We start from the raw sequence: 25,844 nt of genomic DNA, 5'->3' as shown, positions 1-25,844 counted from the left end.
CTTCACAGACACCTCGAAAATGCAAAGAAGCGGCTGTCATTTTGTTAACAAGCGCACACTGCTGCGCTACTCACTATCTACAACAGAATAGATAGTGAGTAGCGTAGCCAATCAGAGAACGCCATTCGTGAAAGGACGTTAGTAGATTTACACTAAAACAGAATTGATGGTGTCTAGCGTAGCCAATCAGCGAGCGGCATTCGCGATAGAAAGCTAGTAGACTCGAGAGAAGCATGGACTAAATATTCCCTATTTCTTTTATAAAACACTCCGAGAAAGGAAGGGAAACTCACTCTTCATTGTCATTATCAAAACGTAAATTCTCTTTGCTTGTGCCATCATTACATCGACAGCTCATGCCCTTGCTTTTCGCTGCCAGCTAAATAACGTAAGAAAACATTAACATATTTTTGAGATTCGACGAAATAACTACGTATTTTCGTGTAGGTTCGGCTACGATTTATGGAATTCCATCTGCCATGAAACCCCATCTGGACTTAGCGTGTGTCAGACTTGAAACACGAATGTTTATTTGGAAGGTTAAGTGCTTCAGTAAACTTTTGAGGCAAGCGAAGGCCGGAGAGGTGCTTAATACAGCTAGTTCCCCGTTCTACTCAGACAGGTCAGAGAGTTATGGCTACAAGCTAAAAGTACGTATTGATCCAAATGGTGATGGGTCCGGCAAGAATACTCACCTGTCGATGTTCATCGTCGTCATGGAAGGTGAATATGACGCCATGCATATTACCCTGGCCTTTCAAAAAGAAAGTGAAGTTTACATTGATCGATCAACAGGAAGATCCAGCCCAGGGGGAAAACATTGCGCAGTATTTCATACCAGGTGATTACCCATGCTTCACAAGGCCTACGAGTAACGAGAACAGAGCTGGGCACGGGTTTCCCGAATTTATATCTCACGAGAAACTTCATTCAAGGCGCTATATTGTGGATGACACTCTGTTTCTCCAGGTTGAGATCAGCCCGTCACCAGTTAAGGTTTACACGCTCGCCCTTTTCACGGCTGAAGACACGAAGAACGTAAAAAAGCGAAACGTCTAGTGTGGCTCTGATGATTTCAAAATAATTAATAATGAGGAATAGATCAAACGTTCCCAAAAAATCCCTTTAGGGAATGCTCCAGTTTTCAGTTACCTCAATTTGGTACGACTTACAGCAGAATTTTCATAACTTGTGCTTTAAATGAAACTAAGTTCAAAGTGTTTTCCAAAAAGTTTCCTTTAATATTCAGGTCTGTTTTCACAAAGGAGCAGAACTTTCCAGATCACGTTATTTAAGCTTCATGTTGCATTACAACAGTTGTTTCGTTGTTATTGTTCAAGGTGTTGCTGAACTATTGATTGATTTTTCTAAAGCAGTGCATCATTAGGTTGAGATTATTATCAGAAGATTAATTGTTGGTGACAGACATTTTAGATTCTTAAGGCTGGGGCTTAGTTTCCATGGAATTTCAAAGTGAGAATTTTTAGAAATAACAATATTTCCATCATTTAACATGATGAAAGGGTACCTGATACCGTTGTCCTAGACTTGGCACAAGTCGACCTCATTAGTTTCAGGGTAGAATAGCGACTGTAAACGAGCGAACTGAGCTGCGAAGTTTTAGGCTGCGAAGTGGCGTTATGATCGTCGCGAAGCGGCCGAGTGAGCGGATTTGAGAGCTCATACCACCCTGAACGCCTAAATATAGGAGTGGCCCGGGTTGTTCGAAAGGTAGGTGGATAAAGGTATCCACCGGATAAATCACAAGGCTAGGTTTATGGTTAGTGATCAAGTTTGTCCGGTCAAGATGATGGGATATTGGCCATTGAGTTCTTTTTCTTGCTCGTTTATGGACCAAGACGGAGTAAATGTCATAAACACGCGAAAAACGAAACAGGCCAGAGTGCAGCCACACGCTTGGTCAAGAATTTATATGAAAAAGAGCACTATTCCCATGCGGGACACAGCGGGTAATCTCGAGCGGGCAAGATCGCACCTTCTTGCCCGCTAAAGTTGCCAATCACAACGCAGATTCAGTTCACCTTGCTCGATCACGGAGCTAGCCCGTATAATGACAAGAATTATTATGGAACAAAAAATAGATTTTGACTTATACTATAATTTATAGATGGACTGACGTCAAATTAGACTACGTGGGTGCCGTCAATTTGGAGATAGTCTTAAGTTGCCGGCTAGAGCTTCCATTAGGTCAAGCTTAAAGTTGCCTTTTACAGTTATAAGCCGTTGGTTTGAAATGACCCTCCAACTTCTATCCAATGAATTAGAGACACTACATTGAGAACACATCCAGGTGTTACACCATTACTCAGGAAACAAAAGACAAGGTGGAGGCTTGTGCAATCTCCTGGTAATAGGCTAATGGTATAGAAACATCTAGACCAGAGTCCTCTATAAAGCCAGAATATTGGTTAGACTTGAGTGACTTACCCCCTATATACATGAAAAAAAAAAAAAATGAAAATGAAAATGAAAATCTTATTTATAGTGGTCATGCACTTAGCTATACAATGTAGCACTAAGCTCAGCTAGCTCACAGGCATGTGACTGGGTAGATATCAAGCTGACTCTCAAGCTCAAGTTCTGTGGTACGAAACATGTTGCACACTAAATCTTCCACAAGAGCATTCACAAAGTCCTCGGCGTAACCTGAAGGTAGCCGCGTATTTCTTTCGCTGACGAGGAACAGCATATTTTTTTTGCACAATTACATTGAAAACTATTATAATTCCGCTCAAAGTTGGAGCGATAAGTTCAAAAGTTATTTACTAAAAATCTACTCACAGCACGGTAACTTTAAAAAAAAATTATGTAGGTGGGGTTCAGAGCCACCTTAAATCTTCGAAAATTTAAGGTAGTTCTGAACCCTACCTGCAGAATTTTTTTGAACTTTGCCAAAAGTTGCGTCTTATGCTTATCAAAAGTTGATAATATAAAAAAAAATTCACCGTGCCTTTTTTTAATTATAAGCCCCTAAAGCTGTAATTAAGGGTGTTTTTAGCAGGTCATACTATTGCTATGGTAACCTATTGTGATACGAAAATGATAACAACGTGTTCACCAACGACTGGGCAGTTTTTTTGATACCATGATTGTGGCATCAAGTGTTAAAGAGTGGATATAACAACCCATCATATTCTAAGTGCTAAAAACTGTTTTGAGCCACCTTAAGGCGTGTGTTATTGTGTTCTTAACTAACGCAAAACGTTTGTTTTAATTGAAATATGGATAACTTCAATTTTCTCTCGTGTGGTCAGCCTGAGAGCTTAAGTCTCGATACGTTGTTCTAAACTGTATTCAAAATTTCAAAATATTACCGTGCCATGAGGTTTTTTTTTGGTAATGTCGAGAATATGATTGCGTAATAAGCGTGTGACACTGTTAATATTTACTTAGAACGGACAAGAGAAAGTAGAGCTCTTTTTGTACACGTGGATCGAGTCGAGCGAGCAAGCAATGGAAAATTTATATCGAAAGTGAGTAGCGTTGAACTTGATGTAAGCTTGTATCGAGAAATTTAATCAGAACATTAAAGCAATTCACAACAGTAATTTAATTTTCGCCATTATTGCTCGACTGTTCTACGGAAATCATCTTAACATGCATTAGACGTCAGGACAATACAGTCTTTCCCGCTTGCTGAATCCTGATTGGTCAATTCAAATTTCAGGTGCGCCGGCCGTAATTCAAGGTTCTCAGCTTTCGCGCTAGGTCTACTAGGCCTCGATGTTTCGCCTTGGTCAATCGTCCTCGCATCACGAGGTTCGAGGCGAAAAGTGTTGCCGAAGTCAATTGACCGAGAGACTTGGCAAGTTGTCAGCCACCACTTGTCGCTCTCGAACATCGGTGTGGCTCTGTAAGCAAGCTACGCTTTTTCTCTAAGAAGCAAGAGACTGGGAGAAAGGGGAACGATTTTCTCTCTTATTTCACCCGTTTCACCATCATCCATTTTAGATGCGCGGGAGACTAGCTTTCACTTCCGCGCGCCTGCCCTGGAACAGACCTGCTACAGAGTTCAGGGTGGAAAAACGTATTGCGCAGTTTTCTGCACATCCCTAGCTCTATTTGCAGGCTAAGGTAATAATTAGGACGGAAATGGTCGTGTTCGCGCTTCGTGTTCACCTCAGCACAAGCTTAAAACCCCAGTGTGCACGGACAATTTTCGTAACGCCGCCACGAATTTTTTTATGGTGTCCAGTCCACGCGCGCCATGCATAGTCTCGCCGATCACGCAACGACCGCACGCATGGAGAATGTTGCGTGACATCCCGTCACTGACGTCAGCGGGAAATCACCACACAACCGATTGTCCCGTGCAAAATGGCGGAAGGTGGGAGAATTACGCGGCGACCTTCAGGTTTTACCGAGCACTTTTTGAATGCTGTTGAGGATGATTTACAGTGTTCAATATGTCATTTGCCGCTTAATAAGCCTGTTTTGACAAGATGCGGTCACAGGTTTTGCAAAGAATGCCTCGGGGAACATTTTAGAAGGTTAGTTCGTGATACGCCAGTTGAAGATACAAGTTTGAAATGTGATTTCAGTTCAGCAGCTGTGTGGTTTCGTGATTTATGGGCAAATTTTCAATAGAAACGTAAAAATTGGAGAAGGCGCAAACACAAAAGTCTTTAAAAGCACAGAAAAGCGATCGTCCGGTGTTGAATGCAAATGCATGTCCTTTGTGCACTGTTAGGATTCTCCCAGCAGGGGAAGGGATAGGGGTGTTTACAAATATTCGAAAGCCCTCTTCACGGTTGTAACTTTTTCATTTGTATTACAGTATAACTGAATATAATCATGCAAGCATGTGAGGCAATTTCGGGCAGTTTTGCAGCTTGTGAACGAAAATGCATCCATCCATATGCATGTTGGATTACATTGTACATGAAATGCAAAAGAGAAATGGGCGACGTTGTTATGTCAAAATATTTCTAACTTGGCTCCAAGGCTTGGGGGAATAAAGCAAAATAAGTTAATTATTCCTGCAAAGGTTTCTTTCAGTGATTTCATTTGCTTTGTTCCCCCAAATATATTGAAAATGGCCTGTCATTATATGAAAGGAATCATTAGGGGTGGGGAGGGGTTGGGCAATTTTTCTTTTAGGCAATAATTTTTCCCAATTCCAGGCTGGGCATGATATTTTCCAGATTTGTTCCCCATATAATTTTCTTTTTCTTGGCTCAGTTTGAACAAATATTCTTTGTGTTTTTCTTGTTCAGGTACTTTTTGGGTACAAATTGCCCACATGACACCCCCATCAAAAGTTAATTGGTCTGTGATCCTTTATAATGTGGTAGTACTTTTAGATATAAGCCACTTGCAGCAACAAAAACAAAGCGTATTTATCAAGAAAAGAAATCTCTATTTGCTGTCTTGCCTCCTTGGTCGAATTCTTAAATGAAGAGAAATCGTCATTACTAAAGCTTGTAGAATAATTAAAACAAACAAAACCATAACATATGCTGCGGTCTACTCCTTTTCATTCCAAGATAAATTTAAGCTAAAGCTTTAGCTTTGGACGTGTCCTTAACACAGTCTGTCAACATTCTAGAGACATTTAATGTGGACCAGTACAGATTTTATAAGATTCTGCATGCTCCTACAATTTCCACATCTTTTGATTTTCCTCATCTCATAAGGGGAGGTTGATGTGTATCATTTCATGTCCAAACACAGGTTAGATCACTAGGTGCTTTTTTGTCAAGATTCCTTGTCACACCTCGTCATTGATGCGTCATCATGCATGAAATTGTAGATAAATCACTGCATAAAATATGTCACTATCAACAGAATGTGCTGTAGCATTACTATCTTTTAGATACCCTAGTTCTAACTGGAATATTGATAATGGCAACAGGATGACATTGAAAGTTTATGTTCTTGCATTAATTTTCTTTTAAAAATATTTTTTGGATATCTTTTATATTTTTACCCAGTTTATTTTACTTGTTTTATTAAAAAAAATTTTTTCTATCGACACTTTTTTACAGGCAGGGAGAAAGTGCCCAACATTGCAACTGTCCTATAGACAGAATAGACTTGGATCGTGCCCAGGTAAATGACCTTAAGAGCTGGGTATATTTTTGCAGGACATTTGTTACAAAATGATTCAAGGGAAACAGTACATAATGTAATAAACTTGTTAACTCCATAAGCTGTACAGTAGTATTACTTAGTTACCCATCAAGCTAGGAGTCTGCAACACAGCATGAAGGCACACACCTGTAGGAAGCAGCTAGGAGTACATCAACCCCTACCCAACTCTCCCCATATGGGATGCTTGAAGTCCATTACAAGGTTACTCCCCTGGAATTAATTTTTCAGTGTACATTTATACACTTGGGAAGAGCAAAGCACTCTTAGAAAAGTCTCAAGTGCCTCACTTAAAACACTGAGTAGTGTCAATTGTTTGTAAGATACTGAGAAAATACTGAGTTTTTCATCAGGGCAGGCAAAACTTTCCATAACTTAAATGGATGTCAATATTAAATAACTGCCAGTGGAGCAGGTTCCATTTTGTTTTAATTGAATAAGATTTTCTTTTTGCTCCTGGTGAGTTAATCATCTTTACAGTTTTTCTTTTATGTTAATTGCTTTTAGGATGTCTTCCCTGACAAAGCAACAGAAAGGAAGATTCTTTCTTTTGCCATCAAATGTCCAAGTGAGGGTTGTGAATGGACTGGTGAACTGAGGAACGAACAGGTACTAATTGGAAACTCTATTATTAAGAGGACACCATTGAAACAACATAATAGCTGTAGAATAGACAGATGTTCTCAAGTTATTTTAAACACACGCATGAAAGGAAAAAATTCTTAAAGTGCACACATTTATTTAACTTGCAAAAGTACTCTCTCAACAGAGTGTGTTTTAATAATGTTATCAGTTGTTAACTTAAACTTACATGTAACTCATAAAAGTATTTAACCGCATGGTAACTTGACACTCTACTGTTCAATATAATGTTAATGCTAATGACAAAATTATGTATTATTACATGTAAATTTCAATCCACAGCATATAATTATTTGAAATATGAGAGCTCCATCTTGAATAGCAATATTGGTTCTGAATAAATTACAAAATTTAGAGAGGAAGCCATACAATATTAAATTCCAATTCGACCAGTATGGTCGAATTGTAATTTGGAAATGTTGGCTTATGTGAAGGAAGGGAACCAGAGAACTCAGACCAAAACCCTTGGAGCAAGGCAGGAACCAACAACAAACTCAATTAACACACATGGCACTGGGCTGGAATTGAAGCCAGGCTGCAGTCATTGGTGGGAGGCAAGCGCTCTTGCCACTGAGCCATCCCTGCTCCCATGTATACTGTACACCAGCACATGTAATAAACTTGGTAGCATTCTGGATATTATTTGTATATAACAGGGAGAAACTGATAGTTTGCAAGTTAGAACTAGGAGTTAATTGATTAACCTGATATCATTTAGTGGTGTGCCAAAAACTTCAAGTTTGAATTTTGATATGATTGTTTAGTTGATGGTCGGCTCAGGGATTTCACAAGTCAAGTATTAAATCAAGAAGGATGTCTCCATTTATACACATTGTGTTGTCTTCTTTAAACAGCGAATTCTCATTGTGCTGGAAACAGTAAATAATCCGACTGACTACAGTATGAACACCTACAGTCATACAATATAATCAGCCGACTGTAAAAGTACATTACAAAAACTTATCTCACATGAGGCCAAACTCTCGCGTATCATGTGACTTTGTTGACATCGTCCTCTCGATGATCACAGTTCTCATTCAGTCATTTTAAATTGGCTTTCACTTTCAATAAATCTTTTACAATGGTTATAATAATTGAAATGCACATGCCTTCAAATAGCTCCATCGATTTACAAGTGACACCACAAATATCAAAAACCAAAGGTTCAGACTATCTTCATTAAAAACTCTTGCGTGAGCATGTATGAATGAAACGTATGTTTACCGCTATTTTTCCCGCGAAAATATTTGATGAAAATTAAGAAAAAAATTCGCTTTACAAAACACAGAAATATTTGTGTATATCTTATAATTGACACAACAGGAGCAGTGCAAACGACACAGATTATACCAAATTAAAATAAGATAGCCTCATTCGCAGCCGAATGGCGGAAAGTTTTCCAATGTTTATCAAGGCGGTATCAAATTCTTGCTGAGACCATAAAGTGAACACTATTTTTACCTTACCGCTTATGATCTTTTTTAAATGTTCAACCTCGTTTTCTGTTTGAATAAGCAAACGATATGAAACTTCATCTGAAAATTAAAGACTGTACTGAAATGAACAGAAAAGTTCACGCTCAAATTGTTTGTCGTTTTGAATTTAATATGCGAACCGCGGAACGCGAATACTCAACGCGAAAATACTTTCACAAGTTTTAGGGCAATCACTAAGACGGATATTTTTTATTGATGAAATCTTTGACAATTTAAAAATAAACCCAGGTTTGTTCACACAAGTGAAATTTATTTACAACTGTGAGCCGCTTATCACAGTTTTTTACTATTTTTAGAATCCCCTGTGCTTGCGTTATCAAGTTTGCTGTAAAGTCAAGTATTTTCGTGTCCACTGAAACAAAATACGTTTCTCAAATACATCTGGATGTTTCTCAAATATATTGTGGATCCTGTCACCGTCGAGCTTTCCAAGCTTTTGCAATTCCTCTTCTTTTCGATGGCAACTGACCGGATTGCGTGCGTTGTCTCACGCTTCCAGGTAAAATTGTCACGTGCCAAAGTTCAGTCGAGTGGAACGAATTTCGTCGCGCCCAAGCTCAACTGAATGCAATTCCTTGATCTTTGTTTACCGTGTAACATTTCATTTTATTCACTCTCCATTTCTGTTGGTTAAAATCCCACAACAACCAACTTTGCAAAGTGAATGCTTAATGCTCAGAACGTTTTTCTTTTTGCTCCGGATGATAGTCCGCTCAAGCTCCTGACGCATACGTCACGTTAATTTTAGTCGCCGAGCTGGCGACTTGCGTCCTAATTTAGTCGCCAACTCCAAAATTCTAGTCGCCATGGCGACTAAAATGGTCGCAACTTGGAGGGTTGTGTCAAGTTAATGCTCAAATCGGGCTGCTGATAGCCAATCACATTCGAGAATTTTGTTATAGTTGTGATTAACATGAATATCATTCAAATCTCCCAGCAGCAAATCTCATCTGCTGAATACTGTCTCTTATCTTAAAAGACATTTGTCCTCTTTGGCTCTATATCTGCTACATGTAACTCTTCACATCAGTTAGCATAATAAGAACATGAACATCATATTCTCTTGTACTCCACGACAGTAATTATTTATTACTCATTTAGAATGAGTTAATGTTAACTTGATATTTGAAAGGTATCATCACTTCTAATATGCAGTGGAAATTAAAGAATCCCTTCATTTTCACTTTGGAATTCGAATACTGGGGATGTGGAAAATTATGTGCCAAAACATGTAATTGTGCTCAGTGACTTTCAGCCTGAAAAGTGATGTTGACTACTTTGTGTTACAGGGTCATTTGGTATCGTGTCCTTGCGTACATGTTCCCTGCACAAACCAAAACTGTGATGTTACTGTACAAAGGAGAAATCTTCAACAACACATTACCTCTAGATGTCTGTGGAGGATCATTCAGTGTAAACACTGCAGTGAGCCACATCCAAAGTGCCGAATGAGGGTAATTTGAATTTGAAATGCTAAAGGTGTAATCCTAGTGCCAGGGTAACCATAGCAACCTAGAGTGCCAGCTAGGATAATCTTACAGTATTTACCCAAGCAAGCAGTAGAGTTTTCCTGTCTTCTTCTGAACTAAACTGTAGGGCCTTTTAAAAAGGATTTCACCTGCTGCACTGTTTGTGGCACAAGAACATTCAACCACATACACTGTAACTCCTTTGCTAAAAGCTTTGCACCAGCTTCTACCCAGGCAACAACTTTATTTCTGATTGCTGTTTCGGTTAAAAAGTGTGTGGTGGGCACGATCCAGAGCACTTCAGTTGACATCTAAGCTCGAAAAGGACCACTGGGCATTCAGACCACTTCTCCGCACTGCTAGTGGCTATAGGACCTTTTATTAATAGGGCCACCTCTCTGTGGAATAAGTTGTAGCCTGCACTCAAATTGAACAAACCTGTAACTGATTTCAAGTGTCTTTAGACAATTGCTTCTGAATGTCTCTTTTAGTTGGGGTTTTTATTTAATGATTGTCGCTGACATTAATTTTATGTTGTTGTTGTCATCATTTGTTCCTAGTGCTCTTAGCTTCTGTGATTTTTAATTTTTTATTGTAAAATTGACTCTGAAAAGCCCTGTAAGGATGAGCCAATAAAGTATTTATGTAGTATTTATGTACTAATAAAGTGTATTATCGTTTGTCTCACGATGTAGTCACTTGAGATGTAGATCGCGACGCTTCGACTGCTTACTGCTAGTCTTCTTCAGGCGATAAGGTCGACTGATTGCACACCACCCTTAGTCAGTAAAGCGCGGCATTGTGAAGTGTCTGTACGACCGGGCTAAAAGTCTCGTCACCAAACCATCAGTAGTCGCTGGAAAGAAGAAACATCTGTCATCTGTACTTGCTTCTAACGGATATCCCTCCTCTTTTGTACAGAAGATCACAAAGGCACGAACAACACCAAGAAGAGAGCCTGTCGCGGAATTTAAATCCACCGCTTAAATCTGTAAAACTGCCGTTTTACCTTATGTCCAAGGAGTTTCGGAGTCTCTCCGCCGCTGCCTAGAACAACAAGGCATTCGCACCGTCTTTAACTCCGACGCGACACTTCGGTCACACTTAGTGCGACCAAAGGACACCGTCAACCCGGCTAAACAAGATGGTGTTGTCTACAGGATTCCCTGTGAGTGCGGCAAAGTCTACATCGGGGAAACAGGGAGATCTATGCAGGAGAGGATCAAAGAACACGACAGGGATATACGACTCGCTCGTACCCAGACCTCCGCCGTTTCTGAACACACCCACGAGACCGGCCACTATCCTATCTGGAATGAGGTCAAGTTTATTGATCGAGATCCTCACTGGTACACACGTAGGGTCAAGGAAGCTATTCACATAAGACTTCACCCTAACAACATCAACAGGGACAGTGGAATTGAAATTCCTGAAGCATGGATACCCACGATCAAGAAACACAACAACAGGAGAACGGTACAACAGCGGACCACTGAGGGAACAGCTACTCGCCGGAACAATGGAACAATAGGAGGATCGAAATGCACCAATCACAGCCGACCTTTGTGATATAAATGATACCGTGCAATCAGTCGACCTTATCGCCTGAAGAAGACTAGCAGTAAGCAGTCGAAACGTCGCGATCTACATCTCAAGTGACTACATCGTGAGACAAACGATAATACACTTTATTATTGCATCTACCACGATGAATAACAACAACCTTTTCCTCGACATATTCATGTACTGTTCAATAAACGAGCGGGAGTGTTTTATCAAGTTTAAAACACAAGGCATAGCCGAGTGTTTTAGACTTGATAAAACACAAACCTGCGAGTCTATTAAATGGCATCAAAATCTTCTGATGACTGTAGATCAACTCATTCTTGCACTGATGTTTCGATTTGGCTTAGGAAATTGGAAGTAAAGTTTAGCTCTGTCTTTGTCAGATATGAAGACACTCATTAAACATTCATTTCTTTTGTATTTTCCTTATGAATTATTATGAGTTTTTGAAGTAGTATTTATGTAGGATTTGTGTGGGGGAGTTACCAGATCTAGAGAGAAGAGTCCTGTTCTACAGAGACAATTTTGATGCCTATTTTGGGAACGCTGCCCCCTGCCATGCAAATATAAAAATCGAGTGACTGGGGAATAGCAGTTAATGAAAAAGAGAAACTTCTCACCATAAAAGCTTAATACGTGTAAGACGTTGAACGTAACTTTTCTCTTGCAGAATCATATGGGACAGTGTGCCAAGTGCCAAGTACCTTGTCCAAATAATTGTGGTCGTTCAATTCCAAGAGAAAAAGTAACGCGTTTGTTTTTCCATTTAATATCTATTGTTGTTTGATCTAAAAGATGAAATTTAGATTCTAGCGGCCAATGTTAAGGCCTGATTTGAGTGAAAAGACAGTGAAAACATATTCATAGATGGTTTGATGTTTACAACTTTATGTGACAACACTGGAATATTTTTTTCTTTAATTAACAGAAAATGTGAAGAGCTTTAGATGTAGGCGAGTCAGTTCCCTTTTCTCTTCAACACTTTAATAGTTCGCATTTCATCTTTTTTTTTTCAGATTCCAAACCACACCACAAACGACTGTCCATTGTCATTAATCTCCTGTCCTTATGAACAGATAGGCTGCAAAAGAAAGGTATTAAGATCACCTTCGACACTTTTTTATTTTTATTATCTCTATCACTTTTGGCAATATTGAACAGAGCGACAAGATTTGGAGAATTCAGTTCTTTTTACTTTTGCAATGGGATCGCCATTTCCCAAGTAGGGGAATGAAAAATTGTTTGAGGTAACGGGAGTTCCAAATAACTTGGGTGGAAATTTTTAGTGTAAAATATTAAACAGTCTCGTGTAGCAATGGTTATTTTATGTGCCGTAATTAGACTTGAAAAGGTTGTGGACTTGAGTATTATTACATAATCTGTGTCGCAGAGTTCAAATTATAACAAAAGTACAACGAAGTTCGCGTTCTCTCTTGTCACGAAGTACGACGGTATTTATTTATTGCTTTTGTTAGAAGTCAAGGGCATGACTTATTAATTCATCCTATAGTTATACAGTTCAAGATAGCGAGATTAAATTAGGTTAAAGTTAGGGAAGACAGTAACTACTGGAAATAACTGGGAAGTTTTAGAAAGCGGTGTTATATTTCACATGCGGTAAATATAAAATGACTTTAAATTTACAACCAAATCTAAGGGAACTTACTTTTCGTTCAAGATACCTTTTAGCGGAGATTTCGAGATAACAGAGTTCATCTGTATTTTCTTTTCTTTTAGAAAACAGTCCTAAGAAAATACGCGCGCTGATTGGTTAAAAATTGTGTTTCTATAACTCGATGGAAACACAGAACTAGCCCGAGTTGTTGACGTAATGATGGCGCGTGCAAAGAGAATTTACACTTTGACAATCAAAGTTAACAAGCTGTTTTCCTTTTTTTCGTCGCGGTGTTTTCTAAAAGAAATAGAAAACATGTTCTCCGTGTTTCTATCGAGTTATAGAAATACTCGTGAAAGTTTGGGAGAACTCGTAAAAGCTGTGGAAACACTCGCCTGCGGCTCGCGTTCCCACAGCATTTCTCGTTCTCCCAAACCTCCACTCGTATTTCTATAGCTCAATAGAAACACGGTACATGTTTTCTATTTCTTAACTAATTGATGTGCTTCATTATGCCGGGGAAGAAGCTAGCCTACAATGTCCTGCACATGTGTGCGCCAAAGCCCAACTAATCCTCAATTGTCTACTGTGGTAGTTAGTATATGTAATCGCATGGGCCCGAGGGCAGTTAAGGATTAATTTCACGCGTATTTTCAAAGTTTTCACAAAATTGCCCAAGTCGCCAAGCCACGATGGCAATTTGGAAAGCTTTGAAAATACAAGCTAATGAAATTAATCCTTAATTGCCTGAGGGCACTTGCAATTACTTGTTTATCACATAAGGGCAAAATTCTGTATAAAGGAAAACTTTCAAGGTCCTGCCGTCGCGTAAACAGGTTTGCCGGTTTTCATTAAAGAACAGGCTAGCAGCAGCACGGGGAAAAGCCTACTATAATAGTATGTAAAACACAGCAAGTTCAAGTCACTCAAAGCAATTTCTTTTCAAATAAAACTAGCCCGCGAGCAGGCTCACCTTTGCGTCACACGCGGGAGCGGCGAAGAGCAAAACGATCCAGCGGGAAAGAGTCTGGTGAAGAGACCCCAAGAAAGTACTTTCTCGTCTCGCGGCTTCGCTGCTCGATTTCGCGCACGCGGCTACGCCGCGCGCGCTTGTGCTCCAACGTGAGCCTGTCTAAAATAAAACTTGAAACAATCTAATTTTATTCACCTGCTTTGCGAAGCTTGCAACGGCGTGAAACTACTTCATCGATCAATGAAAGACATAATGCACCAGTCAAAGTAAATCCCCCCAACCCGAGAAAGGGGGGTCATTAGCGGAACAAAAACCGATCGTTGACTCTCAAAACTGTCCTGGTACCTGGGGTCTTGGAAGAGAATTGCTTCTTCGTTATCCGAACTGGTGTCACAGTGATTTGGGTATCCGCAAGTTTTGGGTACCCCCTTACCCAAATCCCTAGTGTTTTGGGTACCCAAAACACTTAAAGTGTAAAACTGGGCAAGTGAAATCATTCTTCTGAAAACCGATTTATCTTCTTACGAAGCTTTGTCTCAATAAATTAAAGCGTTCTTTATCTTGATATAAACACAATACGTCTCTGAAAATAGTCGCAATTCATAATAGACTGTCTGATCCGAGTCCGCAGTTATAACGACATACAAAACCGGATTCACGCGCCAAAGTTCCTTGTATGAACATGCGCTTGGTGCCTACCCTTGAAATGCACGTTATTTTAAACGAGAAAGGCGCATTCTAAACCTCGGATAGTACTGCGATTGAATTTAATCAATATGCGAGGGAACACACTGAGATACGTCCGTGACGCAATATGCAGGTCCAGCAACCCATTACCCGGAGTCCTCCATTTCCTATACTAACCCTGTGAGTCAACCCTTTCCCGTATCTTTCTATTTTTAGATACAGCTCTTGTGGGAGTTTTTACACGACCCTTTTCAACACCCAATGATACCCCAGCTGAGACCATTCTTTGTAACAACAGAGACTGAGACCCCACTTTTGCCTTCTATTTTGCGTGTGTCTATCTGCAGAAACAAGATATTTCGTGTGAAACCAAGAGACCCTTGTGCTTATTACAGTTCTAAAAATAGAATGATTCGGGAAAGGGTTTACTCTACGTTATGGTACGCGTGAAGGCTCCGGGTGGTGGGCTCCTGGCAGGTCTCAAGCTGTTACTGACCTCTGTGTATGTCGCCTGTCTGAAATAAACTTTGTCTTAGACTTGTTTGTCGCTCTTTTCTTGACCATCATTATTTCAGACAGGCAACAAATACAGAGGTCAGTCACAGCTTGAGACCTGCATATTGCGTGACGGCCGTATCTCAGTGTGTTCGCTCTAATATTGATTTTATTCAGTGGCCAGCTTTCGAGGTTTAAAATGCGCCTTTCTCGTTTAAAATAACGTGCATTTCAAGGGTTATCGATAGGCATCAAGCGCATGTTCATACAAGGAACTTTGGCGCGTGAATCGGTTTTGTTTGTCGTTATAACTGCGGACTCGGATCAGACAGTCTGTTGTAAACTGCGACTATTTTCAGCAGCTTTATGTGTTTTTATCAAAACTAAAAAAGTTGTAATTCATTGAGACAGAGCTTCTTGAGAAGATGAATGGTTTTTCAGCAGAATTATGGATGATTTCACTTACCCCAGTCAGTGGTATTTAACTCTTTCAGTGTTTTGGGTACGGGGGTACCTAAAACACTGGAATACCCAAATCACTGTGCGGGGAATTTCTCTGCTGGAGGCTTGGAGTCTATAATTGTGTGTTGCAAAGAGACTGAGACCAGCCTAGAAGGCAACCAAAATGGTGGAGAGAAACGTGAGTAACTAACTTGTTGCTTTTTAATCTATTTTATCCTTAGTTTTTGCTTGCCATCCCTCTCCTAATTTCTATCAAAAAATTTTACTTGTGAAAGTGTAGTACATTTATATTGTTTTTGTGTACATCTTTCTATTTTGATTGCATACAGATGACCTGATTTTCTTCGCTTGGTTGACCATGCATTCACACCAAACTGATCATTCAAAATCTCTTGTTTCATTAAATACTTCAGGCCCTCGCTGAGTTCGGCGAAAGCCGTAAGGTCCTTCCCGTTCGTGGCATTCCTTAAATAAAAATTGGAACTTCAGCATATACTTTCAGTGGTTGGCGGGGACAAGCGAGGACATTGAATTGGAATGAAAATATTTCCCTGGGGGTGGGGACATTGGCTCATCTTTTCGAGTTCTTTTGTCCAAGTCCTCGCCTTTTCCCGTTTTTTCTTCTTTTTTTTTTCTGGTTGGGGGGGGGGGGGGGAAGGGGGGATTTACTTTGACTGGTACATGAACAGGTGTCCAAACGAGCTTTAATAACTTATTGAATCCAACACTCTCCTTTCTACAGCGAAAACTTTACGTACCAACAAAATTTACACTGTTTTTTACGCCAATAAGGTGACCTGTGATACTAATGCCATAAAGCTCTGTAACTCTATGCCTCCTGCGACAGCAGCCGTCCCCACTCAAACGTTTTCAGGCTGCGAACCAAAACATTTTTGGATGGAAAAATCCTTTTGCTTTTCCACCAAAAGACTGCGCTTTCCTGCATGTTGATTTTCTTTTATGTAAGATGAAATAGCCGCGTTTACTTTAGATCAAACTCAGAAGCGATGCGTTTCTGAAATTCCTTTTCAAAATGCGTTTGAAGCGGGAAACCAACTTAATGCAGGTGTGCTCAGCCGATCACCATCAAGTAATCATGCCCTCTTGATTACCAAAAGTGCCCTCGTGACTAAGAAAAAATGTCTTCTGTCTCAGCCAATCAGCGTTCAGTAATTTTGCCCCGTATGTGATATGGTAAATAAGAGAGAGGTTAGACTCGCACGTCCCGACTGGCCATTGTCTTAGATTACAGCCAAGTTCCATTGCGTTATTTCATGCTAAGCACAATGAGCTGTAAAATGTACTGATAAACCATGACCTGAAAGTGTAAAGGGAATAGGTCGGGCGTACAAAACATTCCTAGTCGAGACATACGCAATTCAAGTCTACATTAAAATACGCTCATCAGGTTTCAGAACCTCAATGCCAATTTACAAAGACCTGTGTCAGTTGGACGCTTCCTTCCTTTGCATGGTTCGGTTATACTTAGTATGTGTCATGGGGGAGAGGGGTAGAAAACACTTTTGCTGCCAGCTAACGTGTAGTATGAAAGCATAAACGTCCTGTTGAGATTCAGCTAAATAATTACATGTTACCTTATAGGTTCAACGACGAGAAGTAAAATCCCATCTTGAATCTGACGTGAAATCCCATCTTGACTTAGCTTGTGTCAAACTTGAGACCCGGACGTTTATTTGGAAGATTGAACGCTTTAGTGAAGTTTTGAGGCAAGCGAAGGCCGGGGAGAAAAATAGAATAGGAAGTACTCCATTCTATACAGATAGGACAGAAAGTTATGGCTACAAGTTAAGGGTATGGATTTATCCTAATGGTGATAGAGTTAAGGTGAATACTCACCTTTCCGTGTATATTGTTGTAATGGAAGGTGAATATGATGCTATATTACCCTGGCCTTTCAATAAGAGAGTGAAGCTTACACTGATTGATCAACAGGAAGATCCAGTCGAACGGGAAAATGTTACCATGCATTTAACAGCAGGTAATTACCCAGAAAGCTTTGTAAGGCCTAGGAAAAACAACACCAGTATTGGGCGTGGGTCTCCCGAGTTTGTATCTCACGACAAACTTCATTCACGACGCTACATTGTAGATGACACTCTGTTTCTTCAGGTTGAGGTCGGACCGTCATCCAGTTAAAGTCTTCTTGAAACTGCCATCGTTGATTTTCATATTCTCCTTTCCACCGCTGATGACACAAAGAACGTAAAACAGGTCAAATGGCTAAACGAGTTTCAAAATAATTTTAAATAAAGACGAATGGATCAAACGTTCCCAAAAAACACTCAGAAGGAGTGGTTCAGTTTTCAGTTACCTCGATCTGGTACGACTAACAGCAGAATTTTCATAATTTGTACTTTAAGTGAAACTAAATTCAAAGTGTTTACTAAACAATCGCCTTAAATATTTAGGTTTCTTTCGGAAAGGAGCACAACTTCCCAGATAATGTTAGTTAAGCTTCACGTTGCGATATACAGAGTTGTTTCGTTCCATTTGTTCAAGGTGTTGCTAAGTAATTCATTGATGGAGAATACTCCAGAGCAGTTGATCATTAAGTGGAGATTTTGTTTATTGGAAGATTAATTATAGATGACATTGTAAGTTACTAGGGCTAAAGCTACGTTTCAAACTGAGAATTGTAGAAATAAAGAAAATATCTCAATAAACATGTTTTAACGGCGACTGTCTACTCCTACTTGGATGTGCATCCGAAGTTATCCATATTCTTTTAACTAACTCGAACTATTTAAAATCGGAAGGCAAAACACAAAGACACATAAGACACATGTGGGCCGAATATTTAAACGAAGTTTAGTTTAGACCTGGTTTTTGACTAAATCGAGGTTTAGATAAGGCCTCCAAAGACCACGGCTAGGCGTGGTCTAATTCGCATTATTTAAAAGCAGTCGAGCCGCATCCCACGGAGACCACGTCTAAGCGTGGTTTAACTAAAATTCCTATTGTTTTCCAAAAACCGCGTGTTCAGAATTTTGAAGAGGCCAGATGAAACAACGGCGTCCAAATCTCGAAATGCAAATTTGAGCCAAAAAGAAAAACTTCTACTTGCCGAGCTCGGGAAGCAATATCCCGATATAGAAAGCAAAGGATATAACAATGTCATCTTAAAAGGAAACAGTCATCGTGGGAAAAAGTTGTGCAAAGTTTCAACGCCGGAAATCCTGATGGTAACAAGCGCGATATGAAAGCAATTTAGGGATGTTGGAAGCGCATGAAACTGCAAACGAAAAAGGAATTTGATGAGCAACTGAGGGAAATGCTATTAGTAAAGAACTTGGTAAGCTGGTTGCAGACGTTATTCCAGCGTCAGCGAATCTACTGGAAAATCAGTTCGATGATGACTCTGTTGAACTTGCTGCATGAGCAGTCAACAGCTCTGTGATCAACGCCACTGATGAACCCGGACCAAGTGTCCAATGCAGTATGCCGAGTACCAGTTCAAGCCACGACAGAAAAAGGACTGCAAGGCGAAAGTAAACTATGAAAGAATCCGTTGTTGTGTAAGCGAATTTGCAATTTTAATTATCCTCTATTATTTATTTATCAGTTCCTGACAATTTGCAAAATAATAATTTGAAATATATTTCTGTTAACAGTGCCAGATATGCATGTGAACAAGAAGACCAAATAGATAAAGATCCATTCTTAACCTTAGCCAGAAGGGAACACGAAGCGAAAATGAGGATTCTTCAATTAAAAGAGTGGAAACTTAAGAATCAATGCATGCAAATGGGAATAGGTTTCCCAGATGTGTCACAAGAATATGAAGATGTGTATCATTAGTAGCTGGTGTGTTGAAACCCATGCTGAAGCTGAACGAATTGTAAAAAAATATGATTAATATGACAAAATGAACAAATTATGATAAGGTACATTACAGTTCCTTTTATTCCTGTTAACAGTTTGGGTGAGCCATTATGGTATAAGAAGAGACAAATAACACGACGCAAGTGTCCGTGCTGCCGAAAGCAGGGCAAAAAGGGGGTTTTGGGGGCAAAGTTGTATTGACCCTTTAACCAAGTTGCAACTTTTCTGCTGAGAGTAGTCTTCCTGTCCTTACTTTAACTTATACATGTACGTCAGGTGCCTACGTAAAATAGCGGGCGATAATTAACTTGCATTTAGCGTTTCCACTTGCGTCTGCAGTTCCGGAAGGTTCTGCAGGTTCATCGTCATCATCATTCCAATCCACATCATTCATTTCACTTTCTATTCGCTCTGTTGCAAAATTGTGCAACGCCACAACGCCTAAAATGATAACCAGGGAATTTCCAAGACGGGCACACAACCCTACATGCAAGCAAGGGAAGCGCCTCTTCAAAATTCCAAAGCACCTCTCGATCGCAATTCTGGTACGTCTTTGAGCATCATTATAACAGACTTCTGCTTCATTTCTTGGGTTTAGAAGGGGAGTCATGAGGTAGGATCTGCATGCATATCCGCTGTCACCAACAGGATGCCAATGATGGATCCATTGCGAAATTGTTCAGCAATTGTGCTATTGTGAAAAATGCGCGAGTCATGAGTAGCTCCCGGCCAGTGTGCGACATGTTGGTGATTAATGCTTTGCTGTCAAAAACAGCTTGAACATTCACGGAATAAGATTGTTTCCTGTTTATGAAAGCCACTGCATTGTTCCTATCTAGACAAACAATTATCATGTGGGTGCAATCGATTGCTTCAACGACACAAGGGAATCCTATCTCGTAAAAGCTTCTCTTCGTCAGGAAAATTGACCGGAAATGAAATAAGCTGCCTTTTATGTTTCGAAATAAGTAATGGTAAAAGGGCTGAGTGAAGTCCAATTCGATCTGTTATCATAAGAGTGATAGCAAAATCGGACGACCGCGCAGCGGGAGTCCGATTTGTTTATCACGACTATGATTACAGACCGATTTGAACGACACGAAGTCTTGTTACCAATTGATCATAAAAATTGCAATCTCCGAGAAAAGTAGAATAGCCAAGTTATGAAAGAAAGGGAAAATTTGCATTAAAATACCTTCAAAGGAGATGTAAACGCTCTAAGGCCACCGCGCCTCCTACCGGCAATTAGGCCCAAAAGCAAGCGCGCGGACGCACGCACGTAACTACAACTTTAAATGTGATTGGTTGATTTAAACTACAACTTTGAATGTGATTGGCTTATTGAACTGTCTGATAACAAACTGTCCAATGAAAAACTAGTGGAAAATAGGAGTTTTTTAAACCAATCACAATCGAGGAAATTGTAATTTTATGATTACCCTTGAAACGCGGTGTATTACCTTGCCGACGGCATAATTAGACACTCCAAACAAGAACATATGGAAAACAAGAACAATTTAATTTGTTTAATGTAAACGGTTTTTTTCTAATTGACATTTTGCTTTCGAACGGCGATGAGCTGAATTTAATTCTGCCAATGTTTGCCCGTCCTCTTTACTTTTTCTAATTCCTCATTTATTCTTTACATTGTGTAATTTTATGTTTTGTCCCTGGCAAAAGGGTTACCCCCTCCAACTACCCGAACCTTATTCGGCTGTTTGTATGGCGAAACGTCCCTGGCAGAAGGGTTCCCCTTTCCCACCCCCGCGGGTCTGGATGTGGCTAACTAAGAAAATTTCAACAATCAGGGAAATGGCAAACTTCTAAAATGATGGAGGAGAGACGTTACGAAAGCTGTTTGCTGACAATGTTGACTCTCTCCTAAGTTCTGACTGTCAGGCACTTTCAGAGTGAGTTAAACCGTAATACTACAAATGAAATAAAGTCCTGATACGTCTACGATTTTCATTTTAATTATTTGTTAAAATAAAAATAGCAACTATTTAACAGAGATGTTTACTTGAGCTTAGCCGTTCATGATAAGAAGCACATGACTACATCGAAATATAATAGTTTAACATGTTACACAGGGATGTTGAACCTTAATTTTCTTAAATCAACTTCTAAACTCCGATGAGTAAACGCTAAGGCGGATTTTACTCCAAATTGAACGTATTCCTTTATCAAAGTATAATGCACGCAATAGACAACTGTGAAATTCCGAAAGTAACGACCCTCGTTACCTTCGAGTTAGAAGCCTTTGGGACTCTTTAATTTGAAAGGAGCGGGGGGGGGGGGGGGGGTCGCTACTTTCGCGAAGTCGTTGCTTTCGAGGGGTCGCTACTTTCGGGGAGCAAAAAACGTTATTTTAAAGTTGGTGCGGCTGAGCTCTGTTTTTTAAATAAAAGGCGAAAATGGGACAAAATTCTTCCAGTGTCAAATTAATGTCGTGTTCCAGTTCACGCTGTCTAGTCCCTGGTGAAACATATACCTGACCCTCTCCACAAGTTGTCTTCTTGGCTGTTGGCTTCCTCTTCATAGACCGCAGTGCTTCATTTTGATTGATGTTGATTTCCTTTCCAAGGTTTTTGACTTTTTGTTCACAGGCTGCAAGCTTCGTCTGAAGGGTATCCAGTTTCTTCTCGCGCTCTTCCTTAATTAAGAACTCTGACTTCCTCGTCGTGTTGTCTTCGGAAGGCATTCATCTCCTTTTCAAGAGTTCCGCATCTCTCCTTGTCCTCTTCTCAGGCCCGTGCAAAAGAAACTCCCTCGCCTTTCAGTTAAATTTTGAACACACTACTGGCGAGAAGTTTGCATACAGTTTAGTCATTTTTGAGACCTTTGATAGGTTCAAAATGAATTCGAGCTGAAACAAAACTAACTGGCTTTACTGGCTAAGTTAATAATTAAAAGTTAATAACAGTCATTAACTTCAAGAATATTACTATTTATGCAATGATAATGAAACTTAGAAGTTATAGAGGAATCCAGGAATGTTTACTTTGAGATCAAACGATATAAAGCCCCGGCCAAACGATCGCAACATTTCAACGCAACATGTCGCAGCACTGTTTGTGCGTGTTTGGACACCCTGTTGCGACATGTTGGTTGTTGTCAGCTCAAAATTTGACCATTTTCAAATTTGAGCCAACAACTCCCAACATGTCACAATACGTTGCAACAGGGTGGCCAAACGCGCGCAAACAGAGTTGCGACATGTTGCGTTAAAAAGTTGCGATCGTTTAGCCGGAACGAAGATGACGTTATACAAGTGGTAAGTACGTACGTACGTACGTACGTACACACACACACACACACACACACACATACATACATACATACATACATACGTTTATTTGATAAGTAGCAAGTAGGTCATTATATCCAAACAGCTCGCCGTCTTGGACTTCCTGCGGGTTATTTTTTTCCAAAAACGTCAGAAAACCATCAAAAATGCTTCTAAACTAGTTACAGGCAATTGGCCACGTTCGATATATTAAAATTCTAACATGGATGCGAGGCTTTCAGGACAAACTTCTTTAGTATAATTTCCAGAGGTGAATATAAGAATTGGACATTCTGATTGGTCGAAAAGCTCATCATATGACGCTATATTCACTCCGCTAGCTAGAGCTTGGTTACTAAGCTCGCCATCTTTGCCATTTCGGCAAGTAAACATGGCGGACTGTTGCTGAATGAAGGTTTCATTTATTTGAAAGACATCACTCCAAGTCTAGGATAGTTGAAAGGATGGAAAAATTTTCAAAATGATTGCTGTCGCCCTTGGACCAAAAATCTTCTCAAGACTGGCTCATATTCAAGGCTTTTAAGAATCGTAAACGCAATGGTTGCGTCGATCGCCAGCAGGTCAGATCGATTGACCGAAATTTATTTTTCTTCAGACTAAAGCTACTCCTTTTTAGGCGATGATGACCCCTGTGAATGAACTCAACAACGATAAAACAAAGGTACCGAATGAACTTATTTTTCGAAGTGTTTCGCTCGTTTGTTTCACTGCCAAACTCGATGAGTAAATTGATTGCCAATGGATGCACATTTGAGCTTGTTATTAAAACTACGGCTGCATACGTGTATGCACACGAACAATTGCGTCTGTGTTTTTATATTTTAGTCCGTTATTTTGTAGTCCTTGATATTCACCTCTGAAAATTATACTAAAACAATTATTCGCCTTTGAATAATTGTTAATATTTGGTGGTTTTTTCTTTGGTAATTGAGAGACAAAGGAAACTTAACAAATTTGCAATTTAGTCCTGAAAGCCTCAATGTCATGTTAGAACATTGATATATCGAACGTGGCCTATGGGCGAAGCCGAATGGGCTATTGACTCGTGGCCCTTGAGGGCGAAGGGTCTAATTGTTTTAGTATCACCCAACTAGTCGGACAGAAAAGGCAATAATAACGTTAGCAAATGCAAGTTAAAGAAATGTTTATTTGGGAATGAAACGAAAGAAAGCGTCACGCTCGATTGCGCCAATTTCGCTACTCGAGGACTATTACTAATAGTCCTCTAGTAGCGTAGCCAATCAAAATGCAGGATTTGCATTAGTCCACTAGTTGGGTTATAGTAATGGTTTTTAGTATCACCCAGCTAAAACTGGGGAATACCCGAATGATATATCATTCCATTACACTTTTTAGGGTGTGGTACTAAAGAGGTTTGTTTACACCAGGTAACTAACTCCTCGAAGGCCTTGTTGAGCTTGAATATGACCTCATCCAATGAATCACCAATGCAAAGATCGTTGTGTTGTCTGTGTATATTCCAATTTTTTTTTTAAACTGCGCGCGTTGCGAAAAATATTTGAAGGATAATAAACACAATAGCCTCTATTTGACGCGAAATTGTACTAAGATATTTGTCCTTGGACATTATCTGTTCAGAGAAGCGAACAGTTTTCGCTTCTCGGAACAGATAATGTCCAAGGACAAATATCCGTGCTTATTTTTTTCTCAAGCATCTGAGCTGGCCGGATTCCTAAATCCTCGAATTTGATTGGCTAATCACTCGCACTTGAGCGGTCCAGCTTTTTACGATACGGGCTACAGGCCGAATTTTTTCTTCGCTGCTTGAATTTTGCTCCTAAAAGTTAGCGGTAATCGTCAATCTTTTGCCTTTTTTACACGTTCATCGACGATTAGTCAACGCAAGTTAATCTCCGTTCACTTTACAGTGGCAAGGAAAGTCACTGTAAGTAAATTCAATTGAGTGTTTTGAAGTTATGAGAGTTTGCTTGGTTGTTTGTAGCTTGGCGCTGTAATGGCGCGTAATCCTGTGTTTCCCTCGCTCGTCAATTTCAGTCGAGTTTACCTCTCTGATCGTTGTTGTATTTGGGAGATTTTTTGTGGAATACACTTAACGAATTTCCTCGCTTTCTGCTATTCAATTTAGTTTAATTTCAATTGTTTTTGTAGTAACTTCAACTTCGCACGAAATTTCACAGCGCAAAGACAGTTTTGGAGAACTTAAATGGTGAAATAAATGCAACTAACGAAAAGTAGTTCGAAAAAAATCTGTTCTTTAATACATCTTTCTTTTTCTACTATCTGAGTTACTCGCTCGTTGAGGAGATTTTTTACAAATCGTTAGTAGACGGCGCGCAAATATTAATATTAATCTGATAAGTATTAATCCTACATAGGATTCCTATCAATCCTATGTAGCATTAATATTATTCCTACCTATGATAAATATATTTGTCCAAAGCTTCTGAAGATTGACATTATTTAACGATAGTTTAGGCATGAACGTTAAACACCACGCGTACTTTGTGAGCTATTGCTGGTCAACCGGATCTCCCCTACTCCTCTTTGCATCCTCAAGTGCTAAGCTGGGAATGAATACAAAGCTATGATCTACTGTATGATGTCCCACCATACTTAATATTTGTTTCAAACAGCTGAAATAGTTTTTCGTGAACTTTACATCATATACAATATGCTTACCATGTCAGTTCCCAAATAATATTTTCATCCACAAAAGGCGCCAAGAGACAGGAGAATTTCAGATTCATAGTTGCCATCGTGATTTGACGGCTCCGAACCTCAAAACAGTTAGTGTCCTTGGGATTGTCGCTATTCCTACGCAGCTGGTAGTTATTCCCTTTCTCAAGGTCCCCTTTATTGTAAAAGTACATGCCCACGGCACGGATTCGCTGGCCCTTAGGAGCTTGTTCCTTTTCGTTTACTTCTAGGGTCAACATCGTGGTATCTACCAGCTCTAGCATATGCAATTGATCGTCGTGTGACTGATGTGATCAGTGTTATGTCCCGTCAGTCCCGTGTTATGTCTGCAGTGTGTCTGTCATATAGATCTGTTATATATATCCGAACATTCACGGGAATTTTATCTGGATTTTTAATAGAGATTAATATTAACCCGGATGATATTATTAATAATAATCTAATCCTTCCAATTTTTTGCCGTGCCTTAATCTATAACTGAATCATAATAATCTAGTAC

General features: G+C 39.7%; 2 protein-coding genes and 1 pseudogene across 3 annotated transcripts in view; 2 read left to right on the top strand and 1 right to left on the bottom strand.

Moving 5' to 3' along the window:
• Positions 1 to 25,844, bottom strand: part of LOC145484217 (TNF receptor-associated factor 6-like) — a 204,127-nt gene that overhangs the window by 50,752 nt on the left and 127,531 nt on the right. The window lies entirely within an intron of this gene.
• LOC145484342 (TNF receptor-associated factor 1-like) lies at positions 423 to 1,059 on the top strand (annotated as a pseudogene).
• LOC145484249 (TNF receptor-associated factor 4-like) overlaps positions 3,500 to 25,844 on the top strand; it is a 39,155-nt gene continuing 16,810 nt past the window's right edge. The window contains exons 1-7 of one of the 2 annotated variants that reach the window (XM_081462889.1): positions 3,500 to 4,511; positions 6,009 to 6,072; positions 6,619 to 6,720; positions 9,539 to 9,703; positions 11,955 to 12,029; positions 12,301 to 12,378; positions 17,119 to 18,000. In XM_081462889.1, coding sequence (XP_081319015.1) covers positions 4,339 to 4,511; positions 6,009 to 6,072; positions 6,619 to 6,720; positions 9,539 to 9,703; positions 11,955 to 12,029; positions 12,301 to 12,378; positions 17,119 to 17,673 — 1,212 coding nt within the window. In that variant the 5' untranslated portion in view covers positions 3,500 to 4,338 and the 3' untranslated portion in view covers positions 17,674 to 18,000. Of the gene's footprint in view, positions 4,512 to 6,008; positions 6,073 to 6,618; positions 6,721 to 9,538; positions 9,704 to 11,954; positions 12,030 to 12,300; positions 12,379 to 17,118; positions 18,001 to 25,844 lie in introns of those variants that run through there. The other variant, XM_081462888.1, reaches the window with a different exon arrangement.

This window comes from Orbicella franksi, chromosome 4 (assembly GCF_964199315.1).
Source record: "Orbicella franksi chromosome 4, jaOrbFran1.1, whole genome shotgun sequence".
In the NCBI taxonomy this organism is placed as follows: Eukaryota; Metazoa; Cnidaria; class Anthozoa; order Scleractinia; family Merulinidae; genus Orbicella; species Orbicella franksi.
Note: the sequence above shows the minus strand (reverse complement) of the source record. Positions and strands in the feature narration are given on the sequence as shown.